This window comes from Panthera pardus, unplaced genomic scaffold (assembly GCF_024362965.1).
Source record: "Panthera pardus isolate Hobbes unplaced genomic scaffold, ASM2436296v1 HiC_scaffold_24, whole genome shotgun sequence".
Taxonomy (NCBI): domain Eukaryota; kingdom Metazoa; phylum Chordata; class Mammalia; order Carnivora; family Felidae; genus Panthera; species Panthera pardus.
Window position 1 is genome coordinate 92,089,749 of NW_026526810.1, and position 27,415 is coordinate 92,117,163.

Below are 27,415 nucleotides of genomic sequence, written 5' to 3' on the forward strand. Positions count from 1 at the left end.
CGAGCTAAGGCTTAAGTATTATGCAAATGTAAGTTACCCTTACTCCTACTTAACCCACTAATTCAACAACTAGTAGTAGCCCTTTTTCAGCCTCCCCTCCAAGCTCATCTCAGAGTTCGTCTTGGGCACCACCAGAGTCCCGCCACCATCTCCTCCTCACGCCCCTCGCCCCTCTCCTCCCTGTTGGCTGCTACTTAATCTCCCTCCACTTCAGCAGCTCTCTCGCCTCGTCGGAAAGACCGGCCTTGGATGCTAGGACTTCTTTCTTTCCACTCTGGGCTTGCCTCTCCTCAGGACGTCAGGGCAGCCACCTCTGCGCGGCTGCTGCGGGTTCCACAATGCCCGCGCGGGGTGCGCACGCGGCCGCGCGTCCCGCCCCGAGGGGCGGGGTGTGACCAGAGAGTTTACATAGGAGGTGCCGGCAGTAGGGAACACCCCTCCGCCCGCGGAGCTTCCTCTGCAGCGCAGCCTGTTGGTCGGGGCCGCGCGCGCGCGCGGAGCCGCCGGGGGTTCCCGCCCGCGGACACCTGGGCCCTGGCTCTGCCGCAGCCCCGCCTGACCGCCGCGCCACCAGCCATGCGGCAGCCGCTCTACCGCTGCTACAACATCACCTCCGTGGAGAAGGGCTACTCGGCGACCATGGGCGGGGTGCTTTTCAGCGCGGGCCTCCTGGGCAACCTGCTGGCGCTGGGGCTGCTGGCTCGCTCGGGGCTGTGGTCTTGCCCGCCGCGCACGCCGCCCTCGGTCTTCTACGTGCTGGTGTGCGGCCTGACGGTCACAGACTTGCTGGGCAAATGCCTCGTGAGCCCCTTCGTGCTGGCCGCCTACGCGCAGAACCGGAGCCTGTGGGGACTGGCGCCCGCGTCGGACAGCTCGCTGTGCCAAACCTTCGCCTTTTTCATGTCTTTCTTTGGGCTCGCCTCCACGCTGCAGCTCCTGGCCATGGCCCTGGAGTGCTGGCTCTCCCTGGGGCACCCCTTCTTCTACCGACGGCACATCACCCTGCGCCGCGGCGCGCTGGTGGCGCCCGTCGTGGGCGCCTTCTGCCTGGCTTTCTGCGCGCTGCCCTTCGCGGGCATCGGGAAGTTCGTGCAGTACTGCCCCGGCACCTGGTGCTTCATCCAGATGGTGCACGAGGAGCGTTCGCCGTCGGTGCTGCGCTACTCAGTGCTCTACGCCAGCCTTATGGCCCTGCTGGTCCTCGCCATCGTGCTGTGCAACCTGAGCGCCATGCGCAACCTCTACGAGATGCACCGGCGGCTGCGGCGGCGCCCGCGCTCCGGCACCAGGGACCGCGCGGAGCCGGGCGCGGGCGAGAAGGAGGCGGCTGTGAAGCCCCTGGAGGAACTGGACCACCTGCTGTTGCTGGCCCTCATGACGGTGCTCTTCACTCTGTGCTCCCTGCCTTTAATAGTGAGTCGCTGCGCGCCGAGGCTGCGGTTGCGGGACCGAAGGGTGGAGCGCGTTGGACGCCGCGCAGGAGGAGTTGCGCCCTGGGCCCCGAGGGTTTGTTGGTGCGCTCCCCAGATCAGGTCCCCTCCGCAGCCCCGAGGACACAGAACCGAATTTGTTGAGCCAGAAGAGGCGGAAACAAAGAAAGAAAGGCAAAGACGGAGTCTGAAAGTGTCTCCCTAGCTCCGCAGAACCTCTCCAGTTAGCAGTACCCTCTCCTCTCTCCTTCCCTCTGGGAGGATCTCGGGGCTATTTTAGCACCTCAGAATTTGAGGAGCAGAATTTGGTTCCTCTTTCCAGAGGGCTAGGTAATGTTATATTTCGTAGACCCGCCCATAATTTTAGTGGCGTCAGAAATGGGCGAATGCACCTGGGAGTTTTTCCCCAGGTGTTGGCGTGGAAAGAATAAGGGAAGGTGTAATCCTGCCAAAACCTGCCAGAGTGATTTGCAGAGATGAGAGACTAAAGATAGATTTAGTTTTTAAAAATTCTCAAGTAATCTTTGAGGAGTGGCAGCTGCTGTTCCCGGTTGGGGGGGGCGGGGTGCGGGTGGCGATAGAGGCAGAGGGGCTGTTTGGACAGGCAGGTGTGTACTCAAGGTTCAGCCTGTCGTTTTGACAACCTGCCTTGACAGGTTTTGTTTTTATCTTGGCAGGCGAGGTGATGGGAAAGCCATTATCTCCGGTTTCAGTTTACTAATGGGGGTGGTGGTGGAGATAGAAGTACCTGGTAGCTGTGAAGGTGTTTCCTCCTGGGATCCCGGCCAAGACATTTTAGGAGCAACCGAGGTTGAGAGAACTTTTTCAGGGTTGCTCCTCTCCCTTTCCCCATCCTCAGTGTCCTTGTTCAACATGATATACATTTAAGTAAATTCATTGCCAGTTCAATGCCTTTGAAGGCTGAGACGTCTGTGAGTAGGTAGCAATGTAGCAATTTTGGATGTTATTTTTAAGATTGGAGGAAAGTGGAATGTAATGTAATTTTCCTTAAATGAAGGCCTTAACGTGTGGGAAAAGAGTTGTCTGTGACATCATCATGCAGGGTTAAGCTCAGAATTCCCCCAAAGAAATAAATACATCTATATAGAAGGAGATCAGGTATAGGCATAGATATGTAACAGTGGTTCTGAAACGTTGGCTGGCTCAAAATCACCAACAGAGCTTTTAAAATCATAGATGGCAGGGCGCCTGGGTGGCTCAGTCAGTTGAGCCTTGGACTCTTGATTTTGGATGTCGTGATCTCAGTTTGTGGGTTCAAGCTCCATGTCAGGCCCTGTGCTAACAGCGTGGAACCTGCTTGGGATTCTGTCTCCCTCCCCCCCCCCCACCCTCTCTCTCTCTGCCCCTCCCCGACTTGCTCTCTCTCTCAAAAATAAACCTAAGGGAAAAACCCACAGATGCCTGGGCCCTATCCCCCATCGTTTCTAATTCAGATGTTTTTGAAGAATTCTTATTTATTTTTTTACTTATTTATTTTTGAGAGAGGGAATGAGAGAGTGCAGTGGAGGGAGAGAGAGAGAATCCCAAGCAGGCTTCACACTGTCAGTGCAGAGCCCAACGCAGGGCTGTATCCCACAAACCATGAGATCATGACCTGAGCTGAAACCGAGAGTCCCACTTTCAACCGACTGAGCCACCCAGGCGCCTGAAGAATTCTTATTCTTAACAAGTTCCCGGGTGAGGTGAAAGGGGCTGATCCAGGGATATCATCTGGAGAACCATACTCTAAAACAGGAATTGGCAAATCACAGCCCACAGTCCAAATCCATCCTGCCCACTGTTTTTGCACAGCTGTGGAATTAAGAATAGTTTTTACAAAGTAACTGATTTTACAAATCAATTTGATGGTAGTATGCAGGAACTCTAAACCCCAATTAACTCAAATACTGTTCCAAGAAAAAAAAGACTTTCATTTTTCTCAATAGTAGACATCAATTACCCCAAAAATGTACTTAATTATTATACATTTTTAATTTCATCAGTGAAAATTGTGGAAATGTGTTTTCTTGTTATATAAGTACCTACCAAATACTCACTATTTGCCTCTTGACCTGTAAAATGTAAAATATTTACTGTTGGACCCTTTACAGAGAAAGTTCACAGACTCCTGCTCTAAAGTAATAGCCTTACTTACCTGCGCTGTGAAAAAGCAGACAATAGCCAAATGCATGGATGTTATGTCCTCATTTTGAATGTTTTAGTAACAATAATGTCGGAAAGAACATAATACAGCATAATACACAAGAGCATTGCATTTGGACATGTCTCTCAGGGGAATTGAATAACTTATACAGGATTGTGAGGATGGAAGGAAATAATGGATTTGAAAATGATTTTAGGGATGCCTGGGTGGCTCAGTTGGTGAAGCGTCCAACTCTTGATTTTGGCTCAGGTCATGATCTCAAGGTCGTGAGATCAAACCCTGTGTTGGGGCTCTGGACTGGGTGTGGAGCTTGCCTAAGATTGATTCTCTTCTCTCCCTGGGCTCCTGGGTGGCTTAGTTGGTTAAGCCCCTGGCTCTTGATTCCAGGTCAGGTCAGGATTTTGAGGTTTGTGAAATCAAGCCCTGCATTGGGCTCTGCACTGACAGCACAGAGCCTGCTTGGGATTCTTTCTTTCTCCCTCTCCCTCTGCCCATCCCCCTCCCCCGCCCCACTCATGTGCTTGCATTCTCTCATGCTCTCTCTCACTAAAAAGAAATGAGAAAAGAAAATAAAATTATTTTAATTAAAAACTTGTAAAGTTCCAAAGATATTCAATGCAGATACGTGTGGAGTTTGGTAAGTTCTTTATAGATTTTTGATACTAACCCTTTATCCAATATGTCATTTGCAGATATCTTCTCCCATTCCGATGGTTGCCTTTTAGTTTTGTTGATTGTTTCCTTTGCTGTGGAGAAGCTTTTTATCTTGATGAGGTCCCACTAGTTCATTTTTGCTTTTATTTCCCTTACCTTTGGAGACATGTCAAGTAAGAAGTTGCTCTAGCCGAGGTCAAAGAAGTTGCTGCCTGTGTTCTCCTCTAGAATTTTGTTGCTTCCTCACATTTAGGTCTTTCATCCATTTGAATTTATTTTTGTGCATGGTGTAAGAAAGTGGTCTAGTTTCATTCTTCTGCGTGTTGCCATCCAGTTTTCCAGCACCATTTGTTGAAGAGACTGTCTTTTTTCCATTGGATATTCTTTCCTGCTCTGTTGAAGATGAGTTGACCATATAGTTGTGGGTCCATTTCTGGGTCTTCTATTCTGTTCCATTGTTCTATGTGTCTGTTTTTGTGTCAGTACCATACTGTCTTGATGACTACAGCTTTGTAATATATCTGGAATCGTGATGCCTCCAGTTTTGTTTTTCTTTTTCAAGACTGCTTTGGCTATTTGGGGTCTTTTGTGGTTCCATACAAATTTTAGGATTGTTTATTCTAGCTCTGTGAAAAATGCTGGTAGCATTTTGATAGGGATTTCATTGTATGTGTATATTGCATTGGGTCATATAGACATTTTAATAATGTTTGTTCTTCCAATCCATGAGCATGGAATGCTTCTCCATTTTTTTGTGTCCTCTTCAATTTCTTTCATAAGTGTTCTATAGTTTTCAGGGTATAGATCTTTTGCCTCTTTTATTAGGTTTATTCCTGAGTATTTTATTGTTTTGGTTGAGAATTTTTGCATCCATATTCATCGGGGAGATTGGCCTGTAATTCTCCTTTTTAGTGGGGCCTTTGTCTGGTTTTAGCATCAAGGTAATGCTGGCCCAATAGAATAAGTTTGGAAGTTTTACTTCTATTCCTGTTTTTTGGAACAGTTTAAGAAGAATAGATGTTAACCCTTCTTTAAATGTCAGGTAGAATTCCCCTGGGAAGCCATTTGGCCCCGGACTCTTGTTTGTAGGGAGATTTTTGAATACTGATTGAATTACTTTGCCAGTTATGGGTCTGTTCAAGTTTTCTATTTCTTTCTGTTTCAGTTTTGGTAGTTTGTGAGTTTCTAGGAATTTGTCCATTTCTTCCAGATTTCCCAGTTTGTTGTCATAGAATTCTCTTACACTTGTTTGTATATCTTGGTTTTGGTTGTGATCTCTCCTCTTTCATTCGTGATTTTATCTATTTAGGTCCTTTCTCTTTTCTTTCTGATAAGTCTGGCTAGGGATTTATCAATTTTGTTAATTCTTTCAAAGAACCTTCTCTTAGTTTCACTGATCTGTTCTACTGGTTTTTGTTGTTGTTGTTTGTTTCTATATCGTTTCTGCTCTAATCTTTGTTATTTCCCTTCTTCTGCTGGTTTTAGGCTTTATTTGCTGTTCCTTTTCTAGCTCCTTTAGGTGTAAGGTTAGGTTGTTTATTTGGGGCCTTTCTTGCTTCTTGAGATAGCCCTGAATTACAATGTACTTTCCTCTTAGGATTGCCTTGCTGAATCCCAAAGGGTTTGGACTGTCGTGTTTTCATTTTCATTTACTTCCATGTATTTTTAATTTCTTCCTTAATTTCCTGGTTGACCCATTCATTCTTTAGTAGGGTGTTCTTTAACCTCCAGGTATTTGAGGACTTTCCAAATTTTTTCTTGTGGTTGACTTCAAGTTTCATAGCATTGTGATCTGAAAATATACAGGCATGATCTCAATCTCTTTTTACTTATTGAAGGCTTATTTGTGACCCAGTATGTGATCTATCTGGAGAATGTTCCATGTGCACTCAAGAAGAATGTGTATTCTGCTTTAGGATGAAATGTTCTGAGTATATCTGTTAAGTCCATTTGTGTCATTCAAAGCCATTGTTTCCTTGTTGATTTTCTGCTTAGATGATGTGTCTATTGTTGTAAGTGGGGTGTTAAGGTCCCCTACTATTATTGTATGATTATCAATGATTTTCTTTGTGTTTGTTATTAATTGGTTTATGTATTTGAGTACTCTCAAGTTGGGGGCATACGTATTTACAATTGTTTGATTTTGATGGATAGATCCCTTAATTATTATATAATGTCCTTCTTCATCTCTTGTTATTGTCTTTGGTTTAAAACCTAATTTGTCTGATATAAGTATGGCTACTCTGGCTTTCTTTTGACATCCATTAGCATGATAGATGGTTCTCCATCCTCTCACTTTCAATCTGCAGGTGTCTTTAGGTCTAAAATGAATCTCTTGTAGGTAGCATATAGATGGATCTTGTTTTTTTTTTTTTTTTTTTTTTTTTTTTTTTACGCATTCTGATACTCTGTGTCTTTTGTTTGGAGCATTTAGTCCAGTTACATTCAGAATGATTGTTGAAACATGTTGAGTTTAGTGTCATTGTGTTGTTACCAGTGATGCTCTCTGGTCCTTTATAGTCTTTGTTCATTTTGGTCCTTTTTTCCCCAAAGAGTCCCCTGTAAAATTTCTTGGAGGGCTGGTTTAGTGGTCATAAACTCCTTTAGTTTTTGTTTGTCTGAGAGATTCTTTATTTCTCCTATTTTGAATGACAGCCTTGCTGGATAGAGTATTTTTGGCTGCATATTTTTCTGATTCAACACATTGACTGTATCTTGCCACTCCTTTCTGGCCTGTCAAGTTTTTTCGGACAGATCTGCTGCAAACCTGATCTTTCTTCCCTTGTAGGTTATGGACTTTTTTCCCCCTTGCTGCTTTCAGGATTCTTTCCTTGTCTGTGTATTTTGTGAATTTGGCTATGGTATATCTTGTCAATGGCCAGCTTTTATTGAATGTAATGGGAGCCTCTATGTTTCTTGGATTTTGATGTCTGTGTCATTTCCCAGATTAGGGAAAATTTCAGCTATAATTTGCTCACATAAACCTCCTGCCCTTTTTTCTCTCTCTTTGTCTTCTGGGATTCCTATGATATAAATATTATTACGTTTTAATAAAGCATTGAGTTTCCTAAGACTGCCTTTGGGATCCCTGATCTTTGATTTCCTCTTCTTTTCAGCTTCATTTTTTTCTATAATTTTATCTTCTGTATCATTAATTCACTCCTCTGCCTTGTCCATCCTCATTTTTATGACCTCCACTTGGGTTTACATCTCAGTTATAGCATTTTTAATTTCAGCCTGACTAGATTTTAGTTCTTTTATCTTTGAAGAAAGGGACTTTCTGGTGTCTTCTCTGGTTTTTTCAAGCCTAGTTAGCATCCTTATAATCATTTTAAATTCTAGGTCAGACGTCTTACTTATATCTGCATTGATTAAATCCCTGGCTGTCATTTCTTCCTGTTTTTTCTTTTGAGGTGAATTCCTCTGTCTTGTCATTTTGGAGGAAAGAAAAACAATAATAGAGTGAAATAAAAATTTTAAAATTTAAAAACAAATAAAGAAAGCTAGATCCTAGATGTGTTTTGGTGTGCTTGTTAAGAGAAGCTTGATAGAAAAAAAAGAGAAAAGAGAAAAAAAATTTAAAAATAAAATAAAATAATTTTGCTCTTCCTGCATCCAAGAAACAAATAAAAGAAAATCAACAAAAACAGAAGCAACAACAACAAAAAGAACAAACAAACAAAACCCAGATGAAGCTAAATCCAGTTTCCCCTAAGGCTGAAACTTTGCAGCAGTCTATGATCAGCAGAGTAAGTGGGTGGAAGGGATTTGTGCGGTTCTTCTGGGGGAGGGTCTTGCCATGCTGCAGCCAGGGCAGACTTTGGAAACAGGGCAGTCCCAGGAAACAGGCCACCAGCAGCGGCAGCAGCTCAATGCCAGGGTTTGCTGCCCTCAGTCCTTATCTTTGTTCCTTTATAGTTGAACCTGGCAGCTTGATGGTGCCTGCCGGGTCTTTTGCCTTCAGAGAGGCTGTATCACCTCTACCAAATGCACTCCAAGCAAGGAAACCATTTCTTTCTTTTTATTTATTTATTTATTTATTTATTTATTTAATTTATTTTTTTTAATATATGAAGTTTATTGTCAAATTGGTTTCCATACAACACCCAGTGCTCATCCCAAAAGGTGCCCTCCTCAATACCCATCACCCACCCTCCCCTCCCTCCCACCCCCCATCAACCTTCAGTTTGTTCTCAGTTTTGTTTTTTTTTTGTTTTTAATTTATTTTTGGGACAGAGAGAGACAGAGCATGAACGGGGGAGGGGCAGAGAGAGAGGGAGACACAGAATCGGAAACTGGCTCCAGGCTCCGAGCCATCAGCCCAGAGCCCGACGCGGGGCTCGAACCCACGGACCGCGAGATCGCGACCCGGCCGAAGTCGGACGCTTAACCGACTGCGCCACCCAGGCGCCCCTGTTCTCAGTTTTTAAGAGTCTCTTATGCTTTGGCTCTCTCCCTCTCTAACCTCTTTTTTTTTTTTCCCTTCCCCTCCCCCATGGGTTTCTGTTAAGTTTCTCAGGATCCACATAAGAGTGAAACCATATGGTATCTGTCTTTCTCTGTATGGCTTATTTCACTTAGCATAACACTCTCCAGTTCCATCCACGTTGCTACAAAGGGCCATGTTTCATTCTTTCTCATTGCCACGTAGTACTCCATTGTGTATATAAACCACAATTTCTTTATCCATTCATCAGTTGATGGACATTCCGGCTCTTTCCATAATTTGGCTATTGTTGAGAGTGCTGCTATAAACATTGGGGTACAAGTGTCCCTATACATCAGTAGTCCTGTATCCCTTGGGTAAATTCCTAGCAGTGCTATTGCTGGGTCACAGGGTAGGTCTATTTTTAATTTTTTGAAGAATCTCCGCACTGTTTTCCAGAGCTGCTGCACCAGTTTGCATTCCCACCAACAGTGCAAGAGGGTTCGCAAGGGAACCATTTCTTACTGAGCAACCCAGGGGGTCCTCAGACCCCACTGCCCATGGCTCTACTCCCATTCCTTGCCAGAGCACCACCAGTGGCTGACCTCTAAACCTCAGACTCTGTGCTCTGCTGTTTATAAGAAACTGGTGGTATTGAAACCGTCTCCTCCCCTGCCCCCAATGCCATCAGTAGTTCTGGGGGACAGTTTTCTTGTGCAGTTCCCTGTCCATATTTTTACTGTTTCTCTCTGCTGCTTTCAGGGGGAGTGCTTTCTTGCACAAACCCGATATGCTGTTCTGTCTCCCCCTCTTTCTCCTCTCTCTGAATACTTCTGCGGCACCCCTCTGCGGCACCATGGCTCTTCTCTCCCCTGATTCACCTCTCCACACCATGTACCCTGCTGTGTTCTCTCCCTCAAATTACGCAGATTGTTCTGTTAATCCTCAGATCTGTTTCCTAGGTGTTCAGAATGGTTTGATGTTGAGCTAGTTGTGTTTGCAGGAGGAGACAAGCCCACGGTCCCCTTACTACTCTGCCATCTTAACTCCTCCCCCTGAGCATTATTTTCTAATGCAGTGGTTTTCTAACATTTTTTTAGTCTAAAGACCCCTTTTCACTCTTAAACATTATTAAGGATACAAAGAACTTTAATTTTTGTAGATTATATCTATTAGTATTTATCATATTAGAAATTTTAAATAAGAAAAATTTTAAATATTGCAAAACAAGTTAACAAAATGTACTTACTTCTTGTGTTTCTGTATTGGTGTAAGGAAATCTTGGGGCTTTCACGAAGATATATTGAATGATAATAAAATTCTAGAGATTATAGAAGATAAAATGAAAGAAAAAGCATGTTAGGAGCACAGAAGTACTGAAACATTCTCTGAAAATATACGTAGTGTGTATATCCAAAATCAACTACCTAAGAAATGTCTAGCAAACACAAGAATACACAGTATATATTCCATTGGAGTGATGATGCCATTGGAGCCATTGGAGTGATGATGTCATTACACATCAGGTATCCTTGGTAACACTTACTGTACACCTAGGAGTGAAAAAGGCAAATAAATCTTTTTTATGATATTGTACCTTTTTAATGATATGATACCCTGAAGACACACTGAACAGGTATTGGAAACCCCCACACTTTGAAAATCACTCTCCTAAGGAATGGGCCTGGTGACTGGGAAAAATAAAGGCTATATGTGAAGGGAGAAAAAAAAAACCCTTGCTCATAACATGAATATTATATTTCATTAAGCCAGCGAAAAATTTATTGAGATTTGATTTTTTAAGTTAATTTTGCTATAATGCTGCATTAGAGCAAGATACTTAACCAAACTGAATTTTCAGATTTCCATTTTGAAAACTTTTTTTGGAAGAAAATATAGAGACTATGGGATGGGCTTTAGAAGAAGTTTGTAGCACATTCTCTAATGCATGTAACATATTTTCATCAAAATTCATTTTACCTTAGAGACCCACAATGTATTGGAGGTTGGTAGGGGAGCAGGGATGGATGGAAGAGGGATCTAATGATAGATCAGCCATAATAGCTGAGAAGTTTATAGGCCAGATAAAGATAAGGACGAGCTTGTATAATTGCATATATCAGAATCCATGGAGTCAGAGAAGTGATAGAGGACATCCTGCCTGTATTGAGAGAACTCATGTGTATATTTCATTTTGGTGGGCAAACAGAATGGGTAGGAATGCTCCTTTCAAAGGAGGCTGTTAGAGGTGGGCAAAACATGGGTCCAGGGGAAAGAGTTGAAAGTGGGTTTAAAGGGGCTAGTGCAGAGGACAAGGTCTGGGTGTTGTGATGGATAAACTGGATAGAAGGGGCATTAGAATCCAGAGAGCTCTCCTCAGCAGGGATGTCCAGCTACTTACGTCTCCAGCAAGTTGGCAACATAGCATTTTTTTCCTGGACTCTTAAGTCCAGTAGAGGGAGTTCTTCTCATACCAATTCACTGTGTAAATTGAACTACTTTAAACATGAAGGGTGTATACTCTGAGGTTATTCATTATTCTGGCCATCTTTTATAGGAGCAGTTTATAAAGTATGTTCTAGAGAATATTACTGAGCAACAGAGAGGTTTTGAAAGTCTATATTGTGTTTAAATTGATATCTCTTAGAATTAATATAATATGTCGTAAATGAATACATTTGTCACATTTTTAGTAAACTCAAAAAATAAAAATAAAATAAAAAGCCAGGTATACATTTCTAATATAAATCAAGTGACTTGAAAATATGATTAACCTAATAATATGCGATAGAACAGACATGGACAAATACTGCATAGAAGTAAAATGGTTTGTTTTAGTTATGTAAATCTCATTTAGTTACTCAGCTCCCAACTAATAAAGTATTAAGACATAGTTAAAATTATATTTTGCTGTACTCCACTTTGAGGAGAAAGGAACAAATGTAAAAACAGACTTACATAAAGTATTTGCTTTTCAAATCAACTTACTGTTGACCATTTATCAAATTCAGCATGTATCTGGTACAAACAACATTCAGTGCTGTAATTCACTGTGGGGATATAAAATGAGAAAAATATCACATCTGCCCACATAAGCTATAATACAGGACAAGGGATGGAGTGATTGGGGCCATAAGGGAGTTTAGAGGAGAAAAGGTATTGCTACTAATGATAAGATAATAATACTGGCAAATTTTTGAGTTCTTACTGTGTGCTAAGACCTGTTGTAAAGGTTTTACTCGTATCATCTTATTCAAACTTCAAAACAGTCATGGAAGGTAGGTACACTTATCCCCATTGTATAGGTGAGAAAATGGAATAACTTGCCTGATTTCACACAGCCAAGTGAGGGTTCCATCCAACCTCATGGTCAGACTCTAAAGCTAATGGACTTAGCCACTACCTCAAAGAGACTTCCCGAAGGGCTTAATGTTTGAGATGGACCTTGAAAGGAGCTAGGATTTGAGCATGTAAAATCCAAAAGGTTTTAAAGTAAAATGCTCAGTTTTCACAGTTTTGAAATGGAGATAATGATTGTAATGGATTTTTTTGAGGATGAAATGAAGTTTTAAAAGTGAAATGCTTAGAACAGTGCTGCTCTACATGGGCACTAACCATTATTATTACTATTAGTATTATTAGTCAGTGACGATGGGAGAGGGCATTCAGATACAAGTGTAACTTCTTTTTTATTTTTAAAAAATGTTAATTTATTTGAGAGAGAGGAAGAGTGCACACATGTGGACAGCGGAGGGGCAGAGAGAGATAAAGAGAGAGAGAATCCCAAGCAGGCTCCATGCTGTTAGAGTAGAGCCTGACTCAGCGTTCCAACCCACAAACCATGAGGTCATGGCCTGAGCCAAAATCAAAAGTCGATGCTCAGTCAGCTGAGCCACCCAGGCATCCCTAAGTGTATCTTCTTAAGTGCAGTAGATGGGAATGTCTGAGCCCATTGAAATGCTCTATAGAAAATAGAGTAAAAAGTAAGAAAGCAATTACAGGAAGACACATCTCATATTCCTTGATTGCACTGAATGGGTCTGGGCTGGACAATTATTCATAACTCCTCCCAGTAATGTTGAGTTTACATGCTTTCTGTCCCATTTGAGTCCATTTTGTCCCATTATGGATTTAGACTCTCAATAGGCATAGGAAATATAATGGCTGGCCTCCAGCAGAGTGGGAGACAACGATAGTGCTGGCTGAAGTGTTGGCCATGGTGGCTCAACAGGAGGAAAAGCCATGGGATGGGACAATTTGCAGGGCTCCAAGGAGGTCAGAACCTCGGGGAAGATCAAGACAATATGAGTGGTCAGGCACAAGTAAGTAGCCTTATATTTCTGTGTGTGTGTGTGTGTATCCTAGTCTGAAAAGAGGATGTCAACCACAGAAAGGTAAGCATCTATCCTAAGAATAAGTAATTCACGTGAGTTGAACAGGTCCTTGTGTAAGTCTCCTCCTATCTTCCCACTGAAGTATTTCCTGTCTCCTCGTTGATTAAAAGTTTCTGTTTCATTGTTGTCTCCAAACATGCAACATTTCACAAATGAGGCTTGATTCTGGGCTAATAAAAGGACAGAAAGCAGGCAGAAGAAAAAAAAGGAAAACCAGAGAAAAGAGAATCTCTGTGTTTATGGAAACGTGGTGACCCTCTTTGTAAAAGATTTGGTGGCCTGGATTTGTCCCATGTCAGCTCTTCCTCTGTACAGCCTGGCAGGGACCTGGAAACCCCAGCCCTGCAGCATCACAGCAAGTAGAGCAGCCTTCAGGGACTTAGACCCCTCTCCCAGAAGCACTCGCTTCCACTGAGCCTTCAGGTCGACCTTGCACCTTCCAAACTCCTTACTTATTCCTATCAGCGGCAGTGGTCTTTGCTGCTTGTAATTGTACCAAAAATGAATATTCCAAGCCAAGTTGCCATGTTCCTAAAAAATTAATGTTTCTAAAGTGAGGTAAGTGAATTTATTTCTACCATCAGCCTTTCAGTGTCATAATAGGATGTTTTTCTTTAAAACAGTATCGTGCTTACTATGGAGCATTTAAAGCGGTCAATGAGGAAAACGGCACCTTTGAAGAAATGGAAGACCTCCGAGCCTTGCGTTTTCTATCTGTAATCTCCATTGTGGACCCTTGGATTTTCATAATTTTCAGAACACCGGTATTTCGGATGTCTTTTCACAAGATTTTCATAAGGCCTCTTATGTACAGAAATTGGTATAACAATTCCTGCCAAACTAACATGGAGTCCAGTCTGTGACAGTGTTTTACCATCCAGTCTCTGGTAAGCTGAGGAATATGTCACATCTTCTGTCAAAGAACCATGATTAAAAAAAAAAAAAAATTTACAATTTAAAAACTATCTCCCATAACAAAACATCTAAATGTGTTTTCAGAAATATTTGATAACATTTTTAACAATCTGTGGTCACTCTAGTCATGAACCAGTTCAGTCGATTTTTTCATCTTGAGTTATGAACAGCAACTACAATTTCATGTAGTGTAACCAACGTTAACAGTCTTCAAGCGAGGATATTAATTGTTCCAACATTTGGGCGTGGCGTCCCTAATGTTTTAGAGAGAATAATGACACTCCTGGGTGTTTATTTGGATTCCGGTAGAAGCACCATTGTTTACAGTTATGTGATGTGTGTTCTTAAAATTTCTTATCCTATTCATTTCTGGTGAAACCTGATTTGTTTATTTTGTATCCTAATTGCCTGAATTAGAGATGCTCCGCAGAGAAGTGAGGTGGGAAGTGCAGCCAGGTCAGGGTTTGGACAGGCCTTTGCCAGCCACCCTCTGGAATGGTGCTCACTGCTTCATGTGGAGAGGTGGTCCGTAAATAAGTAGACATGAGGCAAGATGTGGCTGTGGTCCCCAGCCTAGAGAAGAAAAACTCGTTTTTATCTTTTGAAGTCTAGTATTCAGGTAGGGATGTCAGTAGGAATCGAAATTTGGGAGTGGGTTACAAAATGTTTCAATTTTTGGAAACTTCATTTTATATGTTTATCATATTGATTGATTCTTTGCAGGAGGGATTTATGTTTCTTTGAAAAACGGTGACATATGACTTCCCAGAGAGTCGTGTTCACTGCGTTTGGCTGTGTGAAGCAGCAGGGCATTTGGCACAGAGAAAAGCCCACCCAGGACTCCCCTAACCTCAGTTGAGGATCATGTCAACAACCTTAACATCCACCTATTAACAGCCATATTTTGCTCTTTGTGGGAACTGTAAGATCATATTGAGGTCCCTGAGAGCTATGCTTTCAAAACTGGAGCAGGATGTGGCTCAGATGGAGCACAAGTGAGCACTTTAATCGTATGTTTAAATGTTTACAAAGGTTAGCAACACTATGGCCAGAAGGGAAACGTGGGGGAAATATGGTTGCAGCTAATAAGCCAAACAAAAACCTCTAAATCCAGCTTGTAGGTAAGAACTTGCACTTTTGGTAAAAGAACACTTGGGGGCTGTCAGAGAGGTTTCATCACCTCTGGGGTCCTTTTGTACCCCAACACACTCAGAGACTCCGAGCTGGAAACCTGGCTACATTTGAATAGTCCCAAGATCCCCACTCAGCCATCCCTTCCAAAGACAAGAGTGTTTGTCTGTCTTATTTCCAGTTGAGCAGCAACCCCATTTTTCATCTCTGGTTTATCTCAGAGATGTATTAACCTGGATATATATGTGTGTTTGTTTGTTTTTGGTACAGCAGAACTGTGAAATGACCAAATTAGGAATATACAAGTTGTAATTTGAGAGGATGACTTCATGAAAAATGCACTTGTTCTCAAGTTTAACTTTCATTTGTATATTTAACAGGTAAATACATATGTGTTTTATTTTCAGAGGAGATGCCTCTTTTTTTAAAATTTTTTTTTATGTTTATTTATTTCTGAGACAGAGAGAGACAGAGCATGAGCAGGGAGAGGGGCAGAGAGAGAGGGAGACACAGAATCAGAAGCAGGCTCCAGACTCTGAGCTGTCAGCACAGAGCCCGACGTGGGGCTCGAACTCACAGACCTCGAAATCATGACCTGAGCTGAAGTCAGTCGCTCAACTGACTGAGCCACCCAGGCGCCCCAGGAGATGCCTCTTTTATTGTGCTCTCCTTTTGGAAGGTGTGCTATAATAACTGTCAAGATAATTTGATAAGGTCTTACATGAATCAATAAACATAATTTTATAATATTTTGCAGAGGAAGTTTCTTTAAATGAAAGGAAGAGGTTAGTTTTTTTTTTTTTGAATAAACAGTTGCCAGTTGTATTTCTTTCTCCAGTGGTTTAATAGTGTGAATTTTTATATGCTCTTCTATTAGCATTTATATTAGTCTACACAAGTTTGCATAGCTTTATCCAAGGACTTAGTGATCCTTTCTGTTTAATACAAAGTGTAGATATACCATCATGATGAAATCCAAGTTAAGTTAGAAGTCCATTCTTCAATTATTTTTATTTCTTTTCGTTTATTCATTATGTCATTAAATAAGTCTTAATTGGCACATACATTGTGCCAGGCAATTGGTTAGGTGCTGAGGAAAAGAATACCTAAGACTCAGTCCTGGCCCATGAGTTTTTCATTGTGTAATAGGGGAGACAGTCATGTAAACAGTTACAATAGCATTTAGAAGTCCCAGGAGTAAATGCACACACGGTCCAGTTAGAAAATGAGGTCTGAACTTGGGGTTGGGTGTGAGATCATCAGGAGAACTTCTCCAGGACAAGATGCTTAAATCAAGTGTTGAAAATGAGTAGGAAGTTTGGCTCTGACTGAATGCCGGACGAAGACCCCAAGAGATAGTTCACAGAAGAGGAACTGCATGTGGTTCATAAATGTAGAAAAATTTCCAACCTCATCCAAGAAATGCAAAATTAAAATGAAATTGTCAAGGACTAAACCAAAAAAAAAACAAAAACAAAAAACCTGAGTCTCAATAACAGAGAAACTTTTATTAAACAAGAGGAACGTGGCTGGTGAGTTTGTAAATTTGACTACCTTTTCTGGATAGCAACCTGACAGCACATATCAAGAACCTAAAAGTGTTCTTTTCTACCATTCTAGTAATTCCACTCTAGAATTGCCTAGAATAAACAGAAGGGCTGTCATGGCGATGTGCTAAACTCTTCTTTGTAACATTATTTATAATCAGGAAAAAATGAAAAGGAAACCATCTAAAGACCAAAACAAGGGTTAAACAAACTTTTCAGATATACTAGAGAGTTCACCTTTGAACGACACAGGTTTGAACTATGCGGGTTCACTTATTTGTGGATTTTTTTTCTCAACAAATATATTGGAAAAAATTTTTGGATGTTTGCAATAACTTGAAAAAAACCTCACAGTTAAACTGTGTAGACTAGAAATACAAAAAAAAAATTTAAGAAAAAGTTATTATTGTAAGAATACAGTATGTAACACATATAACATACAAAGTATGTGTTAATTGACTGTTTATGTTATCTGTAAGGCCTCCAGTCAATAGTAGGCTATTGGTAGTTAAGTCCTGGGGGAGTCAAAAGTTACACACAAGTTTTTGACTATAGCTCCAGCTCCTTGTGTTCAAGGATCAATTGTATACACACACACAAACATGAGAATTACGCCATCATAAAAAAAAAGATGTTTTCAAATAATTTATAGAAGTTCAGAAGGAATCTTACAATGTAATATTAGATGAAAAAAGCATGATACAGATTTTTAGGTATGACCCATAAATATACATGCATAGAAAATAGTTTGAAAAAATAATCAGAAGTGTGAACACAGTTAACCTTTTAATATGGACTTTTCCCCATAATTCTTTGCATTTTCCAAGTTTTAAAATAAGGCCATGTTTCTTTTACATAAAATTATTTTTTTACAAAAATAACTAGAAATTGACCAAGCAAACATGGGGGATAGGCATGAAGGAAAAGCTTCCTATTTTTTTTTAATATTTATTTTTGAGAGAGAGAGAGACACTCTCCTGAGTGCAAGTGGGGGGAGGGGCAGATGGAGGGGGAGACAGGAAATCCCAAGTGGGCTCTGTGCTAACATCACAGTTTCACAGTTTTGTGAACTCGTGAAACACCAGATCATGACTTAAGCTGAAATCAAGTCAGACATTTAAGCAACTGAGCCACCCAGGTGCCTTGGAAGAGCTTTCTAGTCTAAAGGAATAGTATGTGCAAAGCCACACAGTAAAGGAGTGTGGCATGTCCAGGCTTAGTTTGTAGCTCCATTTGGCAGAAGCTTGGGAATTGTGAGCAAAGGTGGCAAAAAAGCTGAAAAGAGAGGCAGGTTTTAAATCATATAGAGTGTTGGGTGCAGTGGTGGAGGGTTGGAGACCTTGAAGCCAGTGTGCAAACAGAGTAGAATATGAGGAAGATCATGCTGGTGCCATGCACTGTGGACGGGACAGATGGGGCACCAGATGGTGTGAGAGAGGGAGTGCTGGGGCCCCAGGCAGTTGTACAGTCTGTGCACTCCACCAGAGCGCTGGCTAAGTGGATGGGTCTGAAATACAGCCCTGGGCCTGCTCACCTGGCTGTGGGCTGCATCAGCTCAGAGGAACGGGCTTTTTATGATCTTTCTACTAGGACAGGGACAAAGACGGTGTATGTGCAGGCCTGGGAGTGTCCTGTTGCCAAGGAGGGAAAGAGGTGAGGAGGAGCTGAACTCAAGCACTGAACTCAAGATGAATCACACAGCTCTTTCATAGGTAGAGCTGACAGGAAGGATTCCAACTTATTCAGTCATGCCTTTTGTTTTGCTTTCAGTGGTGTATCGGGCCATTTTCTGCTTCTTAGTTTCAGGATACTCAAGGGCAAGTTAGGAAAGGGGACAATTCTGAAAAAATTCCCCCCACCCTTTCTTATTACATTCCCAGTTTATCTGGACAGAGGATTGCAGCTACTGATTCCCACAAAGTTTCTGAGCTACCTGTGGATTTTAATTACATACTACCCAGCCAAGTTAATAAAAGGCCACCTGTTAGGACTGTTAATTTAGTTCCAATAATCAGTCAGAGGCTGACTGGGCCAGGTGTTCTTGAAACTTTAGGGGAGAGAGGAGGAATCCCACAAATAATAAGCACTTGGATGACTTCAGACACTCCCTAGCCACACAGCCAGCTTGCTCATTTAACTGAAGGTCTCCGTGCTCCAGGCCACTGCTTGTCAAAGCATGGCCCTGGAGCAGAGCATCAGTACCACCCCGTACTTGTCCAGTCCCACCTCACACTTACTGAATCAGAGTCTCTTGGGGTAGGCCCCAACAAACTATGCTTTAAGATGCTCTTTGGGTGATTCTCATGGGTGGTCAAGTTTGAGAACCACTGCTCCAGGCAACAAGGTAAGGGGGGGTGGGGGGGAAGACAAAATATGCCGAAGACTCCATGATGTTTCTCCTACCTCTGATTCTCAGATCTTTTCAGTTGTGGGTCATCCCTCACACTTGACTCCATTTTATCTGTAATGTTCTTAAGGCTGTTAGAACATTTACATGCAGGCAGCCATCACATACCCTTTCCAGTGCTCACTACTGATGGCGGTGATGAGCCTTTGGCCCCAAAGAGATAGAGGTACTCCCTCAGATATGCTGCTTCTTAGCCTCCTGCAGATGCACCTTGGGGCTAAGGCTGTGAGTTGTTCTGTTGTGAAAGAAAACCAACTAAAGGGCATTCATTCACAGAAATGTTACCAGATTATATGTAAAGGTGGGCTTTCATTTGGGATTTAAAGATATTTTTTAGCTCTCCATAGAATAGAAATCTCCAGTAAAATACGTATAACTATTTTTAAAGTTTTGTAATTTATACTTTTTGAATATTTTAAAAAATACATCATACTCTATCTTCTCTCCTAGGTTTTAAAAGATGTGAGGACTAGATATTTTCCTATTTTTCTCTTTTTTCCCCTAATAACTAACATGTACTATAGAAGGGCTATAAATATGTGTTGAATAAAAGGTGCTCTCTCCCATGATTTCCCCAAAACATAAGTAATATTCAATAAGAGGCTGCTGTAACTTGATCAAAGAGTCCTCTATATCTGAGAGGAATGTTCTCATTCCAGCATACAAGAATTTTTCTCTTAGGCCATGCAAAGATGAAAATAATAAATGCAGGAAAAAATATTTTTGCTCCATATTTTCCTAGTGTCTCAGATTGTGGAAATTAATGTGTTTCAGTTTTATCCAGGGAATAGCAAGTGTAATTAATAAAATTAACAACATATGGGGCACCTGGGTGGCTCAGTTGGTTGGGCGTGTGACTTCAGCTCAGGTCATGATCTCACAGTTCATGAGTTCAAGCCCCACGATGGGCTCTGTGCTGACAGCTCAGAGCCTGAACCTACTTCGGATCCTGTGTCTCCTTCTCTCTCCGTGCCCCTCCACAGCTTGTGCGCTCTCTCTCTCTCTCTCTCTCTCTCTCAAAAATCAATAAACGTTACAAAAATTTCTTTAAATTAAATTAAATTAACAATTAAAAAGTTTATTAGGCAATGTTAAAATTGTAAAAACAATTTTGCCTCACTGGAGTAGAGTGTTTCCTGCCCATCTCTTAATTCCTCTCATGAGTGAGGCTGGATTTGCCAATGTGGCTATTTCCAGTACTGCCTGCGGGTGGAGCAAAGCTGAGCTCACAGATAAAGTGTGGTAAAGTAATTAGGGTTTGCTGTCCCTGCCTTTGCACAACTCTCTAATTTGTTGAAACAAATCACAGGTCTCACCCGATATCAGCTAGGTGAAGATTGAATCTTTCAGACAACTTTTAAATCTGTATGTACTTGGAGTCAGTCCAGTCTTAAAAATTTTTGCAATGAATGGATTCAGAATCCATCATGCTCTGGTTACAGAGCATGGTCAAATATAGGGAGAGTGGGAAATAAAGTTGATTTTTTTTTCTTTTTGCTACTGAATTGCTAAAACCAATGAGAATAAAGCATAGTCAAGTCCAATCTGATAAGAATGTATATTTTAAGTCACCTTAGAGGGCCTTCTACTGATTCTTAATTCATAAGAAGTTCTTAGAATCCAATTGAAAACATAGGACAAATTAGAAGTTAAAAATAATACAACGTAGTGCAAATGTTACTAAGTGCTGCGGTTTATGGCATAGATTTGAACTCATCAAGTCCCAAATCAAAGACAATTGATGTTTAAGATTAGTCTGGTGGCACATTGTATTGACACTAGGTAAACAATGACATTGGTAGCTTGCCAACATCAATTTCTTATCAGTACAAAATAGGATATGAAAACGGTAAGTGCCATGCAACATTACATAATTCATGGTGAATTGGGAAGGACTTCTTTAATTTCTTCCAATTGAAAGCCCACCCAATTTATCCAATGGATATGAAAATTTGACTAGAAGGGGCACATGCACCCCAATGTTTATAGCAGCACTATCGACAATAGCCAAAGTATGGAAAGAACCCAAATGTCCACTGTCTGGTGAATGGATAAAGAAGATGTGGAATATATACAATGGAATATTATTCAGCAATGAAAAAGAATGATATCTTGCCATTTGCAACAACATGGGTGGAACTGGAGGGTATTATGCTAAGTGAAAAAGATATCATCAGATAAAGATTATCATAAGTCAGAGAAGGATATCGTAAGATTTCACTCATGTGGAATTTAAGAAACAAAACAGATGACATAGGGGAAGGGAAGCAAAAATAAGATGCAAACAGAGAGGGAAACAAACCATAAAAGATTCTTAAATGCAGAGAACAAACTGAGGGTTGCTGGAGGTGTTGGGGGGGGATGGGCTAAATGGGTGATGGGCATTAAGGAGAGCACTTACTGGGATGAGTACTGGGTGTTCTGTGTAAGTGATGAATCACTAAATTCTATTCCTGAAATAATTATTATACTATATGTTAACTAACTTGGATTTAAATTTTTAAAAAACTGGAAAAAAAATAAAAATAAAGTCCATCCAGGGAATTCTAAATTAAAAAGACAAAGTGCAGTCAATGATTTACTAATCCAAAATAAAATGACCCCAAAAAGCTAAAATGGGACCAAAAATATATCTTTAAAATGTGAATGAAAGTAATATCAGGCAAAATAGAATTTAAGGCAATAAAAGTTTTAAATGGTTAAGTGGTTAAAAAGTCTACTTGGGGCTGTAAATTACAATCAGTAGTGAATACCTTACAGCCTGGACTTATTCTGATAAAATAATATGACAATGAAAATACAAAGAAAAAAGCACTGGAAACATGAGAAATGAAAAAAAATCACTAATTTTTTGGAGTAATTTTTTGGCATGGATGATTTTCATGCCTCCCCCCCCCCCCATCAAAGGTAGATCAAATAGACAAAAAGACATTTGTTTAAATATATCTATATTTCTGGTGCCACATAACTCAAAACTCGGATTTATATTCATTAGGAAGAGTGTATTTAGGTTGGTCTGTTTTTAAGCATCGGCTCTGATACAGACTTAAAATTCACTTTTGGGGTCTTAAGAAAGATAAAAATTGGTTCTCCAGAGCCGCTAAAACAGGTTCAACAAGAAGCTTGTGTGACTGTGGAAGAGACATGCCTTATGTAAAGCAGTGTTGTGGGCAGAGAAAACGAACAGTGTTTCAAACATGAGGGCTAAACTCAGTCCTAGGGAATAGAATCTCCAGGGGCGCCAGGGTGACTCAGTTAAGTGTCCGACTTCGGCTCAGGTCCGTGATCTCACAGTCTGTGAGTCGGAGCCCTGTGTTGGGCTCTGTGCTACAGCTCAGAGCCTGGAGCCTGCTTCAGACTCTGTGTCCCGCCCCTCCCCCACTAGTGCTCGCTCGCGCTCTCTCTCCCTCAAAAATAAAATAAACATTAAAAAAAGTTTTTTTTTAAAGAATCTCTGATGGTTAGATGTTAGTTTGTAATTAAGCTGCTTTGTGATCTGTATACTGGGCAAAATTCTGTATACTGTGATCCAGGATGAGTATCAGTCGGGATTTTTTTTTGTTGAATAATGGTTGGCGATTCTCCAAAGCAACAGGGGACAAGCCAACTGGTGATTTATATCATTGGAATGGCAGCTTCTGGTAGAGCTGCCAGTGATCCCTGTCTTGGTGTATATGCTTTTGTGTAATCTCTAGCCCCTCAAGTATGAGCTGGACCTAAAAACTTGCTTCTAATGAATAGAATACAGCGAAAAACTTCTGGGATGTTACACTCTGGATTAGGTGACAAAAAAGACTGGTTTCTGCCTTGCTTGCTTGCTCTAATGGAAGCCAGCTGCCATGCTGTGAGAGGCTCACAAGGCAAAAAACTGAGGGAGGTCACCCAGCCAACAGCCAGCAAGTTGCTGACGCCCTCAGCCCTCAGCCCACAAGGAAGTGAATCCTGCAATCACGTGAGCATTGCTGGAAGTGGAGCCTTTGGAGTCCAGCCTTGAGGTAGTTACAGCACAGAAACATCTTGACTACAGCCTTGTGAGAGACCCAGAGGACCCAGCCATGCCGTACCCAGATTCCTGACCCACGGAAACTGTGAGAAAAAGTGTTTTGTTTTGTTTTTTTTTAAGCTGCTAAATTTGGGAGTAATTTTTTTCAGCATAGATAACTCATACAATCGTTACTGTTCAATTAATGGATATCTAATTACATAAAAATCCATAGCATATTTTACAGATAAATGTGATACATGGAATAGCTACAAGTCTTGATATATTAGGTATAAGGAAAATCTCAACAAATGTAAGAAAGGAGAAATTAATGAGCTCTTCTCTGGTAGGTTTTAAGTTGCAACAAAAAAAAAACCTCTTTACTTGGAAGTGTTTCTTCTTTTGCATATGATACATGCTAAATGGTGCATAAACATGCACATACAATTTAAATAATAATTATAAAATGAATATCCATGGAGACACCGTGCAGGTCAAGAAATAGAACATTGCTGGTACCAGAAGCCCCCTGTGTGCCTTTCCCTGATCACAGCTCCAAAAGTAAACACTATTCTGCCTTTGGAGATGACCATGTTTTGGCTTTTCTTTATTTTAGCACCTATGTGTGTATCATAATACATGTACCCTTTTGCATCTTTCTCTCTAGCTTAGCAATATGTCTCAGGTGCAGAGGTGAGGACGGGGATTCAGGTGTATGTGATTTGTGGAGCTCGTGCGCTCAGGAGAAAGGCAGTGAAGGAAGCAGGACAGGGAGAGGAGCTAAGCAAGGACGAGGTGTCAGCTTCAACCTGATCCCCAAGGGAGCTCTGGAAGATGGAAAAGGCCAGAGTGTTGGTCCCGCTGGGATACTTGGGACAGCATGTCATAAAATGTCTTCGGCCAGGGTGTACTGGGGATACCCTTTTGGCCAAGGACGATTGTCCAGAGCAGGGGCCAACTGCAAGCTATTAGCAACCAATACAGGAGCTGAGGGATACAGCTCTGGCCTGGGACAGGGCATCTGGACAGCACCCACTATATATTCTGTTTGAGATTCAGCTTTGCTGTATTTGTAGCTGCAATTCATACATTTTTGTGGCCAAATAGTATTCTATCGTATGACTGTATCATATGTTGTCAGTGAACTTTTGGGTTTCCGGATTTACCTATTACAAATAGTGCCTCTTTGACTATTCCTATCATGTATTGTGTTGGATACATTGCATTGGCACATACCTAGGAGTGGGATGGCAGGGTTACAGGGTATGTGCATCTTTGATTTTGCTATATTGTAAAATTGTTTTCCAACTCACGCCACCAGCAGCATTGTTTGGTAGCTTCCATTGCTATACTTGTATTCTTGGACTTGATAGGTTTTAGCCAGTCTGGTGAGTTTGTAAATGGTATCTCATTGAGGTTTCAACATGTTTTCCTTCTTGATAATAATGATGGACACATTTTCATACATTTATTGGTTCTTTGGAAGTTCTCTTCTTCTAAAGCTTTTAATCAAGTTTTTTGCCTAGATTTTTTTATAAAATGTCTGTCTTATTGATTTGAAGATGTCTGACCACTTTGTCAGTTCTGTGTGTTGCAAAAATCTTCCCTTTTATAATCCCTCTTTCAGTCTCTTTATGCTGACTTAAAAAATTTTTTATTAATGTTTATATATTTTTTAGAGAGACAGACAATGAAAGCAGGGGAGGGGCAGAGAGAGACACACACGATCCAAAGCAGGCTCCAGGCTCTGAGCTGTCAGCACAGAGCCTGATGTGGGGCTTGAACCCACAAACCCTGAGATCGTGACCTGAGCTGAAGTCGGAAGCTTAACAGACTGAGCCACCCAGGCACCTCTTAGTGAATAGAAGTTTTCATTTTATTTGAATGTAGTATACTAAGCTTTTATTTCATGGTTAAGATTTTAATGTCTTATTTGAGAATTTTTTTTCCTAACCTGGAATTGTTTTTCTATGTTATGTATCTTTCTATGGAAAGATTTTTCTATGTTATTTTACATAAGCTTTATAGTTTTGTCCTTTACTCTTGGATTTTAATCAATCTGTAATTTATTTTGTGCATGGTATGATGCAGATAACTAATTTTGTATTTTTACCATGTAAATAACCCAGTTGTCTCCAAATGAACTTTTTACTGAAAAGTGCTCTCTCCTCATTGATATTAAATGTCATCACTGTCACATAGCACATTTCCAGATTCGTATGCCCACTTGTAGTCTCTGTACTATTACATTGGCCTGTTGTCTTAGTTACTTAGTAGTTTTATCATACCTGGTACATTCAGTCCTCCCACCTAGTTTTTGGTGGGGTTTTTTGTTTGCTTTTTTTTTTTTTTTTTTTTTTTTTTTTTGAGAGCACAAGCAGGAGAAGGGCAGAGAGGGAGACACAGAATCGGAAGCAAGTTCCAGGCTTTGAGCTGTTAGCACAGAGCCCGATGGAGGGCTCAAACTCACCAACCGTGAGATCATGATCTGAACCGAAGTCAGAGCTCAACCAACTGAGCCACCCAGGCGCCCCCACCTGGTTCTTTTTGAAGTGGGCCCTGTTAACCTTACTGCTTTGTGTTTCCATAAATTTTTTTTTAAGTTTATTTATTTATTTTGAGAGAGACAGTGAGCAAGACAGGAGGGGCAGAGAGAGAGGGAGAGAGAGAATCTGTGCTATCAACATGGAGCCTGGAGGGGCTTGAACTCACAGACTGCAAGATCATGACCTGAGCTGAAACCGAGTCAGATACTTAACCAGCTGAGCCACCCAGGTGCCCCTCCATATAAATTTTTAAATAAGCTTGCCAAGTTCCACCAAAAACAAATAAACAAAAAAACTGTTTGTTTTTTTTTAATCAGGATTGTACTGGCTGGATCTATTGACTAAATTGGTTTATCTCCCAATTTACTTAGGTTTCCTCCTTAATTCCTTATCAAGGTTTTAACTTTTATTAAAGTACAATACACATAAGAGAAGTGTGCAGACTATGAGTAGATGAGGGAATGAATTTTCACAAAGTAAACACACCTAAGTAACCAGCTCTCAGACCCAGAAACAGAATACCATCAGAATCTCAGATCCTTGCTGTATGGAAGTGTTGAATCACTAAATTGTACAGCTGAAACTTATATTACCCTGTATGTTAACTGACTGGAATTTAAAAAAAAAAAGAAAAGAAAGAAATGCAAATTTGGGGGCCAGATCCCAGAACTACTGAATCAGAACTTGTGGTGGTAGATTCTGAGAACCTGTGTCTTAACAACCTCTCCAGGGATTTTTTTTTTCAATTAGAGTATAGGTGAAGCACAATGTTATATTAGTTTCAGGTGTATAGCAGTGATTTCTCTTCTTTATACCTTATGCTGTGTTCACCACCAGTGTGGCTACCCTCTGTCGCCATACAACACTCTGACAATACCATTCGTGGACCATATTTCCTGTTCTGTGTCTTTTATTCCTGTGACAGGAATGCACGCCAGAGTTTGAGAAACTTGGCTTTTACTCTTCCCTTGGGAAGGCAGATGTCCATGAAGGATAGTCCGTGCTGAATCTGGAGTGGCATTTGTAGGGAAGCAATGACGCTTTCAGAGAGTATGTGCTGTAATTTGGTTCTATTTACAAAGGAGGCTAGCGCCAAGCACGCTTTCATTAATGATTATGTATGGGGGAGAGTAGCATCAATCACACAGTGCTGGCAAAGGCGGGGGGGCTGGTGAGTCTTGATTTCCTACAGGGCCCTGCATCTTCAGAACAGTTGCTGTAACATTTTATACCATGGGCAGAGAGTAATCCACTTCCTCTTATTCAAGTGACAAGCATTTTTGGATTCTTTGATTTCAGTAGATCCATAAAGATGGAAAGAACACCTATTTAGGATACACAAGAGAGTATAGTCAAATGATAATGCTAATTCTTTGGATTCTGGGGTGTGTTAAAGGCTGAAATGATGGGCCCAAAATATAAGTGTTTCCAAAAATCTCTTCAAATACGGGATGGCCAAACTGTGTATATCATTGTATTATTTATGGCCCCAAGTTGCAGAAATAAGTAATAAAATTAACTTAGCATTTGCTGATCAAAAAAATAGAAAAGAAAAAGAATCTCAGGCCCTCAAAAATCCTTTTTTTAGCTACTAACTAGACCCGTATTGAGTAACCACTTTCTTGACTTCTAATATCCTATATTGTATTAACTTTCTCTACTTTTGAACTTCATATAAATAGAATCAGTGTATACTTGGCATTTTTCACTCACCATTATGCTTATGAAATCCATCCACATTGTTCAGATAGTTTTGTTTGTCCTCATCGTTACAGTGTGTAGTGCTCCAAGTATGAATTTACTACAATAGATTAATTCA

At 41.0% G+C, this 27,415-nt stretch overlaps 1 protein-coding gene across 2 annotated transcripts in view; it reads left to right on the forward strand.

The window, feature by feature from the left end:
- Window positions 1–449: 449 nt before the first annotated feature.
- PTGDR (prostaglandin D2 receptor) overlaps window positions 450–27,415 on the forward strand; it is a 59,029-nt gene continuing 32,063 nt past the window's right edge. The window contains exons 1-2 of one of the 2 annotated variants that reach the window (XM_053889414.1): window positions 450–1,413; window positions 13,692–13,955. In XM_053889414.1, the coding sequence (XP_053745389.1) occupies window positions 577–1,413; window positions 13,692–13,931 (1,077 nt within the window). In that variant the 5' untranslated portion in view covers window positions 450–576 and the 3' untranslated portion in view covers window positions 13,932–13,955. Of the gene's footprint in view, window positions 1,414–13,691; window positions 15,864–27,415 lie in introns of those variants that run through there. The other variant, XM_019451811.2, reaches the window with a different exon arrangement.